This window comes from Crassostrea angulata, chromosome 5, assembly GCF_025612915.1.
Source record: "Crassostrea angulata isolate pt1a10 chromosome 5, ASM2561291v2, whole genome shotgun sequence".
Lineage (NCBI taxonomy): Eukaryota > Metazoa > Mollusca > Bivalvia > Ostreida > Ostreidae > Magallana > Magallana angulata.
The window spans coordinates 31,333,279-31,344,216 of record NC_069115.1 but is presented as its reverse complement, the minus strand read 5'-3'; the positions used below and the strand labels follow the sequence as shown (position 1 = coordinate 31,344,216).

At 30.2% G+C, this 10,938-nt stretch overlaps 1 protein-coding gene and 1 long non-coding RNA gene across 2 annotated transcripts; both read right to left on the bottom strand.

The window, feature by feature from the left end:
* Window positions 1–1,303: 1,303 nt before the first annotated feature.
* LOC128185769 (uncharacterized) lies at window positions 1,304–4,368 on the bottom strand. The gene is made up of 2 exons (XR_008243840.1): window positions 4,306–4,368; window positions 1,304–3,015 (listed from the first exon to the last, which is right to left on the bottom strand). It is a non-coding gene; the product is annotated as an uncharacterized LOC128185769 (long non-coding RNA).
* Window positions 4,369–5,525: 1,157 nt separating this feature from the next.
* On the bottom strand, window positions 5,526–10,321 carry LOC128185319 (uncharacterized). The gene is made up of 8 exons (XM_052854946.1): window positions 10,253–10,321; window positions 9,892–10,126; window positions 9,694–9,810; window positions 9,260–9,362; window positions 9,068–9,147; window positions 8,906–8,980; window positions 8,427–8,489; window positions 5,526–5,602 (listed from the first exon to the last, which is right to left on the bottom strand). Exons 1-8 carry the CDS (start codon window positions 10,301–10,303, stop codon window positions 5,526–5,528), a joined length of 801 nt encoding a protein of 266 aa, XP_052710906.1. The 5' UTR covers window positions 10,304–10,321.
* Window positions 10,322–10,938: the final 617 nt, after the last annotated feature.

The following is a 10,938-nucleotide window of genomic DNA, read 5'->3' as shown; positions in this document are numbered from 1 at the left end:
ATTAGTTTCTGAGAAGAAGATTTTTAAAGATTTACTCTATATATTCCTATGTAAAACTTCGATCCTTCATTGTGGCCCCACCCTACCTCCGGGGGTCATGAATTTCACAAATTTGTATCTACATTACCTGATGATGCTTTCACACAAGTTTCAGCTTTCCTGGCTGATCAGTTTCTGAGAAGAAGATTTTTAAAAATTTACTCTATATATTCCTATGTTAAACTTCGACCTCCCATTGTGGCCCACCCTCAGGTGAGCTAAAAAGGTGTTAAGTTTAAGTGTCAATACAATAAGTTGTTAAAGTTGGTTTCTGGAAGAACAGACTTTGAAAATTTTCTTAATAAATATTGACATTTTTTTTACTTTTTTAATCTTTAGTTTTTAAGATCTGTGTACAAACATAGAATTGTGAGCAAATCTACGTATCTTGCTTATAATTCGAAGTTTAACACTCAAATATGGTTAGTAAATAGAAATTGTAAACAATTAAACACAAGAAACATGCACTACATGTATAACAAATAAAGAACACAATTTATTTTTTCGAAATGAATCATATATATGATACATGTATATACCTACATATTTCCGTCAGCGATATCAAACTCTATTTAAACTGAATAAACTCGAGAAAATGCCGAGCATCTCAACAAAACCTATTGCATTAATCTTCCATTACGCAAAAGATAATGCCGAATTACCGATAGAATGAATGGTATTTCAGTACCCCTACATCAGATTTTGCTTAATTTGCGCAGGAAAACAGTTAACTGTTTGATTTACCGAAGTCTCTGTTTGATTTGATACGTAAAAATCACGAAATACAGACGATAGTTTCCAGGTTACAAAGCATAAATAATGAAAACGAAACGAAAATCAGAACAAGCTAACACCAACGTCATGTGTGAAAACTGTCAACGCATTGAAATATTTAGCCTCAATTTACTTCACAAAATCGGCACCAATATATTTTGCACGTTTCAAAATTTCCCTTCATACGCGAACTGTTGCACAACAAGCAATTTCATCATAATCCGATCGACCCTTTTTCGTATAATGTCATGGCTGCTTGAAACAAAGAACCTCGTTTTAGAAGTATGGAATCATTTTACCGGATGCCGAACCCGAAGCTATTAAACTGATTGAAACACGCCTTTCCTTTATTATTATTTTCGTAATAACTCAAATTTGAAACAACATTAAACCTTAATTTTTGCAATTTATATTTTCCTTCCCATAAGGATAATTTATGCTAAACTGCGTTGAATTTGCATCGGTAGTTCCTGAGAAGAAGATTTTTAAAAATGCACCCCCCTTTTTCTACAGTTTCAAGGTTTTCTCCGCTTTGAATGCAGATCGGACTTTTATTTCTGCAATTTATATTCGCCCTCCCATAAGGATGCTTTGTGCCAAATTTGGTTGAAATTGGATAAGCGGTTTTAGAGAAGAAGTTCAAAATGTAAAAAGTTTACAGACGGACAGACGGACAGACGGACGGACAGACGGACGACGGACAAAATGTGATCAGAATAGCTCACTTGAGCTTTCAGCTCAGGTGAGCTAAAAATGAATTCATTAGGACTTATTAAAAAAGTGACATTGCAAAAGTGACTATCTTACAGTAGCACATTGTTGTCTAACCAAAATCCGGATAAGAACTTCGAATAGCGAGGCTTACTCTTTGCTCTGGACGCCCTTTAGACAAGGATGCAGTGTGAAGTTACCTGTAAACTCATACAATAATAAATAAATAATAAAGAACATATTTTTCTTCCGAAGAATTTCATTTTACACTATACATTGGGTAATTGCTCCAATTTTGTGCCTTTCGTTCCAGTGAAAGTGATAGAGTTTAGCTTCTATACAGGTATTTACGATATTGATTTCTTTGAATTAAGCATAATGGGCCTTTATACATGTACTCGTATAATTGTAATCTGTACTCTACTGATATCTTTTAATTGCAAGGAATAATTCATAGCATCGTTTCATCTTTTTGAAGATTGTAGTTGCTGAAACATCTACAGTGAAAAACAATAATATGTTACTCTTAACAGTTTTAAACTCATTGTCTTATAATGGGTCCAAATCATAACAAAATTAAGATATTTATTTTTGATAACATCTTTTTAAACAAATATTTACATTTTACATGAAGATGCAAATTATGGACGGCTGTTTTGATTTTATGCAAAATAATTTCAAACAAAAATAATTATCATAATGAAACACACAAGATATTCAACATGCCAATACCTACATGATGTGTCAATTATGTATGTTAATATGAATAAGTGTGGGTCCCATTCCAATGAAGAAACCATGGAACGCATCGGAAAATTATATTAAAAGCGACTCAAGGATAAATCAAACCTTGTTTATGTAGAACTGCTTTAAATTAATAATATGTGATTGACTGAATGTCTTAAAGGTGTTGGTCTTAAACTACATTTACATTTCAAAATGTTGTGTTTGTTCATAGCATAAAAAAATCAACACTTGAGTGTGCATATTTTTAACCTGACTAAAACACGATGTACCTATCATTTTCTATGAAGTAACACAGCGGCGCATTATATTTAATCATGAACTGGTCAAAATATAAATAAGCAATATTGTTCTTTTTTTTAAAAAAATGCTCGATACATTGCCCTCACTACATAAAAGTGTTGTTATTTAATATTGAAGTCACTCATTAATTAGTATTTTTAACATGTAAAGTAGGAACCAATCGTATATTAAGTATTGTTCTTTATATTACGTGCATTGTAAAAACACCCAATGCTTTTAATTGGCACACAAAATGATAATATTCAAAAACATTTAAAGCTAATGCAGTTGAAAACCTTGAAATCTACGGAATCTATGAAATCAACAAAAAATCCAAATAAATCGGAGTTCAAACGGATATTGATCTTCTCGTCTTTTTAAAATATAATCATCTGGTCGATGACAAAAACTTCTAAAATAAAGCAGAGCAATTTCTTCTGTGTCCATATCTCCTCCATCTCGTTTCTGAAAACAAAAATGTACTTTTATTTTTTATTTTTTGAGCAAGGTTAATCACTGATAACTTTTTCTTAGGTGATGAACTTTTTATAGCAGATATCATTTGTTTTAAGCTCCATTCATGCCATTGGAATATCACTTTGTATAATTTTCTCAGTTTGTGTAATTTAATATGCATTTTTAAAAACGTTCATTGAATATATATAATCGTTCTTAACGACAATTATGTTAGATTATCAATAATCTTGCCTTGAACACTGTGCCGGATAATTATGCCAGTGCCAAGGTGGCATTTTTGCACCCGTCTAAGCTGCATATATCGAAAAATTCAAATATGCCATATGATAGAACATTGCTTACAGAGTTAACAACCACCTTTGTTATCATTGTATCTCACCTGTCAGGTGAGATATTTACCTTTCAAAAACAAATTCCTATAGGAAAATAATTTTTCCCATAGGATAACATTATTCCTATAGGAAGTTTGAAATTTCCTATCGGAATACAAGAACTTCCTGTAGGAATTTTAATTCCGATAGGATTTGATAAAATCCGATAGGAAAACTTAATATCCTATAGGAAAACAACATGTCTGAATCAAATTCCTACAGGAAATACCATTCTCCTACAGGAAATATAATTCCTATAGGACTTTTAAAAAATCCTATAGGATTGTCAATGTTTCCTGTAGGAGAATCAATTCTCCTATGGGAGTTATCATTTTCCTATGGGATATTAATTTTTAAAGGTAAATATCTCACCTGTCAGGTGAAATACACTAAAAACAAAAGTGGTTATATACTTTCTAGACAGTGGTCTATCATTTGGTATAAATGGATTTTTCCGAATCTGCATCTTAAGCGGGTGCAAAATTGCCACCTTGACACTGGCATAATTATCCGGCACAGTGTTCTTGGTTGAATGAAATGATAAGTTTAAGTAGGGCTGTGAAAAATGAAATACAGCAAATTAAGTTCATTTTGATTGCTTTTGAAGGGGGATGAATACTTGCCCCCCACATTATGAGAACCATATTAATGAAGAAAAAAAAAACAAATGACATAATTTTACTTCACATCAAATTCCTATTATGTTGATGAAGTTCACGTTCAGGTAAATTAAAAAAAATTACAAATACTTGTCCCTAAAAATCAGAAACTGTAATGATATAAGTATTGACATAGTTATAAATACGATAAGGATGTGCAAACACAATTCAATTTTGTCTTACGAATGAAGAGTGAATTACAGAGAAATTATAAGCATAAAAAACAGTTATATTATATTCATACTTACCAAAATCCTTAACTGAAGGTGTCAGAAAAGTATCTGAATGTTCCCTAATTTTGTATGGACAAACTGTAATAAACACAAATAGTAACTTTATATATCTAGTTCCACTCAAGTATTTTTTATCATTTTATTTCTACCTTGTCATCTTTTAGGTTTTAAGGAATTGTAAAACATTTAAAATCTTTTGAGTACAACGTTTTTGGATTAAGTATATCAGCCTAACTACATAATTGTTTTATTGGTTTGTTTATCTTATTTACAGAATAGTCCGTAATTTTCATTTCATGCATATCATTTTTGGTACACAAACAGTAAGTAAATATAGTAGTGAATACAAAATCAAATTTTTATTTGCTCTACGATGTGAAAGTTCCGTTTTTTAAGTGTTTGATATCTGCTTTGATCTAAAATTGTTAACATTATTGCTTATATATAAGTTTATCAAAAAAGTGTTTATATGTCACAATAATTTAGCCATGGGCGTCTTATACATGAAGAACATACAACTTTATAAAGTATATTTAACATTTTACTCACTAAAAGTTTTTATATGTAGTGTAATTGCATTTTCTACAAGCTTTGATATCGGTCATCTAGACAAACTTGTTCTCTCAACGAATTTTAAACAGTGTGTTTCTGTTCCTTATCGGAATACGAAAACAAATGTTTAGACCTGGGCCATTTCACGCAACTTATTAACACACAGAAAGGTACACATTTTGAAGAAAAATGTTTCAAGTTGTTTCGTTGATATGAAATAAAATTGAGTTATGTCTTTCGTAATTGTATGTGCATATTGTTTTTGTTTTTTCTATTTTCGTCAACATTAAAAACTTATTTTATATGGCAGATTAAGATCACGTATGAAGTGTTTCATGTATCAACTTGTATAGGAAATTGTCGGTTATTAATGAGAATAGCGGATTTATTTTTATTCAAATTAGAACGAGGTAATAAAAAAAAAAATTCAAATATTTATGCCGAGTAAATTTTTATACTTTTATAATTACAATATTTTTTTATTGACTGCACAATTAAATTTATTTTGTTCACATTGATAAGTAATAATTTTTTTTTTTACTTTTTTTTCAAGTATTAACGTTTGCCCGTATATGAAACACTAGGTGGTTTTAAGTCGTTTTATAGTTAATAGGCTTGTAAATGTATGAAACATTGAAAACATGTAACAATGATGCTTATATTCAGCCTGCTAATTTATTATTTTACAAACACTTACTGTTAGTGGAAATTTCACCCATTGATAAACACCGCTTAAAGATAGAATTCATGTCGTGCTTTTCTGGAGAAAAAAAAATTGGTATTATTTGATTTATAACCGAGTACGTACATTAAATGATTTGGTGTTATCATCTCATACAGTGGTTTTATCCCCTTCTTGTCAAGTTAAGGTGTTAAGTTATTACATGGCATCACAAAAAAAGTAAATTGGTTATTTTTGTTTCTTGTTTAAAAATTGAATTATATTACAGTTGATAGTACTGATACACAAATGAACAAGTTGATACATACATGTATATGTGCGTATTTGAGTTTTTGTGTTATTTACTTTCTTATATATATATATATATATATATATATATATATATATATATATATATATATATATATATATATATATATATATATATATATATTAAATCAACAAAACAGGTACACTTAGATATATGGTCCTACAACTAGGGCTTGTCACCATTTACATTTTTTTTCATTTTACCAATTGATTTCAGAGGCCGACTGTATTGTTACATTTGAATATCTAGTTGGTTAACTTATGTGCGTCGCTGTTAAAATACCGAACATGCTAATGACCGACAATTCAAATTCTTGCCATACATGTACGGTATAAAACCGATAATGTTTATTTATAAAATAGCAGATTTGGAAAATTTTCACGAAAACATTTACAAATTTTTATATGTGTCAATTAATTTTCTTTCAGTATTTCGACTATTCTAGAGATATTCATGGTAAGTAATATTTATTGAATTAACAATTAATTACAAATAATTAATATAAGATAAGTTATTCTAATCATTGATCTATTGCGTAAATGTTTCTTTAGTTAACATAAATAAATACCAAATCTAGCTGCATGGTCCTCGTAATTGAAATGTTTTCTCTAAATAAATTTAACATCCAATTACATTTTCATTAACAATAAAATGAAATAAAGAAAGAGAATGTAATGATCATTTAATACGAAAGGACTTTTATTTCTCTCTGTATATTGATTTTTTCAAAGGATTACAAGAGTGAATTTGTTTAGAAAGCTATATTTGATATGCACATATAAATCATCAATGCATTATACTGCCAGTATGCCTTAACTCTGTAAGATATTTTATTTTTAAATTTTATTAGTCGTACGTTTGATCAACAAAAGGGGAAATTATTTGCACTACTGTTACGCAAAATGATTGCCGTGGTAAAATTTTAAGAAAAAATATATCATAATCTTTATTTTTTTTAATATTTACATATGTTTATACGTTGATTTCATTATAAATGCTAGCCCATTTAAAGTAACAATGCTTATAATATTCTTTATATTGAGAAACTCGAATATTTTCATAATTAAAATTACAATACATCAAATAATGCATTTTATGAGGTATAAAATAGGATTATCGTTATTGTTTTACGAGTTGAGTATTGTAAAACAAGGTACCTAATCTGTTTGTACGAAACTTTTATATAACACATTGTCTTTTAATTTTTGAAGAGAGGCGTATTATTTAAGAAATACGGTATCATTTTTGGATGTATATCGAGATATAAATACCGGTTGGTCACGTGATTAAATCCCAAAAAGCCCGATGGTGTGTCTCAGCACAAGTCGATTAGTTTGTGCACTACTAGAAAAAGTACGCGGGTATGATAAGGCAACTCACAGCGATCAAATTCCTCCGATCGATATGACGTCACAATAAGCAGCATGATGTCATATTTTACTCAGAAACATGTCGATTTTAACTTTATCTCTGGTTTAAATTATAAAAACTACAGACATAAAATATCACTAGAAACTCTTCTAACTGAATATATCTTCGATTTCTCTCTTTTACTTATAATTATCATTGATGACGTCACAGGCAAGTTTAAAAGAGAAAATCATGTCGGGAGACAAATTATCGGAATGCATTGTAAACAATGCCGAAATAAGACTTATTTAATACAGATACCTAAGATTTAGATGAGTGTCAGTTAGAATATAATCAGGATAAAACAGGCATGGATATTTTGTTTAATCAGCGAGTATTACATGTATAAGGTAAGCGGATCGACATTTATATGGCTTGACCAGCCTTTCCTCTGTCGGTGTGTACAAAAAATGGCAAAAGTGTAACACTACCCCGGATATTAGGAAAGATGATTTTGGTAAATACCAGCGGTATATGACCTAAACTACCTGAAAAGTGCTGCTAGAATCGTGTGCTTTGTTGTTTAAAACGAAAAATACGTTTTCAATGAAATTTTATAAGTTGAGAGGATTTCCGATAAATATTTACAATATTTATTTTATGCGATGTACAATAGGATTCTAGCAGTAATACTAATAAACACGAACTTATTGCCAATCGAATTATTGTAGCAAACATACAAATGAACTTCGGGGTAGTGTTACACTTTTTGATTTTTTGTTAAGGTAAAAAAGTGATCTATTTTTAACTGTCACGTGAGACCATGTCACGGCAGCTTCAAAGATTGAGTCGATTCCGAAGTAGAAAAATAATATCTTGGTGAACTCTTTCACTTGGTATTATTATCCCGCGCTGTTTTCATAAAAATAAACATTTTTTAAATTGATCATAATTTTGACGGTCATTAAACTCGGAGTTGCCTTAACCTACCCGCGTAGTGACCTAGATTATTCATGCGTTACTTTGACCTCTTGACCCATAATAATGTTATGCAGAAATAAAAGCGGATTACGCAAACAGTGTTATATAAGGGAAAACATTTGCAAGTGTAAATATTACAAGATAATCTTTAGTTACATACAGAATCTTAGTGTGCAATATACATGTATTTGATACGATAATCTAATTCGAAAATATTCTCCTTAATATAGAAATTGTATTATTAGAATTCACTAAGCTTACGGGAATTCAACTCTGCTTTGAGATCCTCTTCTGTTTTAATATTTATGACTTCACGTGTTCCATCTATTTGAAAACAAAATAAATTAGAGAATAAGAGAAATCTCATTTAAAGTTTTGTTTGTAGCATGGTGATGCTTTAAAAAAAGTTCAGTTTTCATCTTGAATTAAATTTTATGAATCAGGTTAGAATATACTTATTAACAGCCAATTTACATGAATAGCAATAATGATAAAACTAATCTAGCTTTACACTCCTCGTCAAGAATTGAACAATTGTCGAAGACAAATCAAAGTAAATCAATTATTTCCAATTAATCAGTAAAGTAGAATACACAACAAAAGGATGAATTATTTGAAATTCCCGTTGATAGGTTTGTGGTCGGGTAGATAGGTCTCCCTTTTTTACATAGACATATCATGTGTAAAGCAAGAAAAGTGCTAATTTCTGTCTGAGTGAAAAAACTTAAGTCTCGCCAAACCTTGATTGTTATCGTCTTCGCATAGCATTGCTCCTTTGCTTTCATCGAGTTTGTTTCTAGCGCGCTGTCGCCTTCCTAAATATGAAATAGAAGTGTTTCTGTAAATAATTATGCCTAATATGTATTCATACATTTGTATAAAATGTTAAATTTATGACTTACTTCTGAATTTTAAATATATCACCGCAAATATGGATATAAGAACCAGTGACAAAACAGGTATAATAACGTCAATGGGTTTTCTAAAAGGAAGGAAACACAACAAAATTGTAAATCATCACTAAAGTTTTCACAAAAATATAAGGGAAGTCTCTTTTAGTTTTCCTTTATACTTGTAAATACTTGCGATCTTACAATAACGATGGTTCATTCGTTGTCGTTCTTAAAGTTGTCGGTGGTTCTTTTTTTGTTGATGATCTATCTTCACTGATGGAAACAAGTTCATAACAATCAGGATCTGTGACGTGTAACATTATGATTATTCTCTTATTGTTTAATTTAAACATATCTTATTATGTAATTATATGTTTACATAACTGGATTAGGCAGCAGGCAACGCCTATTTCAGCCTTCTCCATGTACTTTTTTGTATGAACATACTTTATTCTGTATCATGATATACATGTAAATAATAGTCAACGTCTTACAACTAAACGGATTTCTCACATTGAAATATGTAAATAATTGACGGTAAATGTTGTTAAATAAATTTTCTAAGTACATTGTATATCTAAAACTAAAAATATTTGAATGTCTTAACAAAATGTTGTAAATTATTGAAACCCTACATTTGAAAGCTTCTGAAGATGGGTAGATCTTGTCACACTTTGGAAATGTTTGGTTGCAAGGAGCTGATCTCTGATCTTGAATAACTCCACCACGAACATTGAATTCAACACAATGTCCTAAAAAAGTAGAAACTTAAACAAATTCATAAAAAACGGATAATTGAACAAAATAAGAATGACTTATCAAAAAGGATATACCGAAAATTATCCTTGTGGGTGCGCAAACCTCTACTAATTTATTTCTCATTCCGTTGATCACACAATGGTATTGAAACTTTTCGTTTTTCTTTACGCAATTTTGACGCGATGCTATTCCGCTACAGTTCTTTCTAAAAGCAGCAATGTCCCATTCCGTTTTCGAAGTTGGGCATGATGTTACGATTTTCACACTTTTGACAGCTTCTTCACAGTAAATATTCTGACTTGTAAACAACTGTTGAAGAGAAGTGTGATAGGTGTATATATGCGTTATATTTAATGTAAATGTTCGTAATAAAGTATCCAACTCAAATGTTTGTTTAAAAAAATGCATGCAATAAACAGTTACACGTGAACTCACCTTGCTTTGTGAGAAAACCAGAGCAAGAGACACAATGATGCCATATGTCATTTTGATTATCTGCAAAAATTTCTTATATGCAACGAAATGTGAAGCCGAATTACTCAAAAAAGAAACATATGGAATAAGGTACAAACAATGTTTATTAATTCAAACACCTTGCCATCATCGGGTCATCCCAATTTACTACTGGAAACTTAAGTATATGTTCATTAGTTTCTATAGAGACTAATCAATACGGTTTTTTGTAACTAATTGACCTCTTAAAAGAAAAGAAAGTTAACATGTATAGCCATTAAATGTTTCGATGAGGACATTGCAAGCTTTGGCTATTTTCGTTCGCTTAAAGGCGTCATTTTTAAATTACTTAATGTCTGTTATTAGAACCAATAAATCACAATCCAAGGTCCAAAATAAGAGAATAAAAACGGTTTTACATGTAACTGATAAATAAGATTTTCCAAGAAGAAGGATATAAGAAGTCGTACCTATGTAGACATTCATTGCAAATGCTGAATACTGTATTGTCTGTTCCAAAGTTTTGTATTCGCTAAATAACACACATAAAGTTAAACGTGCATTTTCACCACCAGAGCAACACATGATGAAGAAAATCTACTCGTATGATAAATTAATAATCAGATTAATTTTCATTATACGATAGTCCATGGTATTACATAATTATC

What these genes read in the sequence shown, in the direction of transcription:
- LOC128185319 (XM_052854946.1), bottom strand. Translation starts at nt 10,303, where the DNA reads ATGACATATGGCATCATTGTGTCTCTTGCTCTGGTTTTCTCACAAAGC. An exon ending in GATATATTTAAAATTCAGAA is followed by an intron (nt 8,981 to 9,067) that starts GTAAGTCATAAA and finishes TTTCATATTTAG; the next exon opens with GAAGGCGACAGCGCGCTAGA. An exon ending in CAAAGCAGAGTTGAATTCCC is followed by an intron (nt 5,603 to 8,426) that starts GTAAGCTTAGTG and finishes TTTTTTCTCCAG; the next exon opens with AAAAGCACGACATGAATTCT.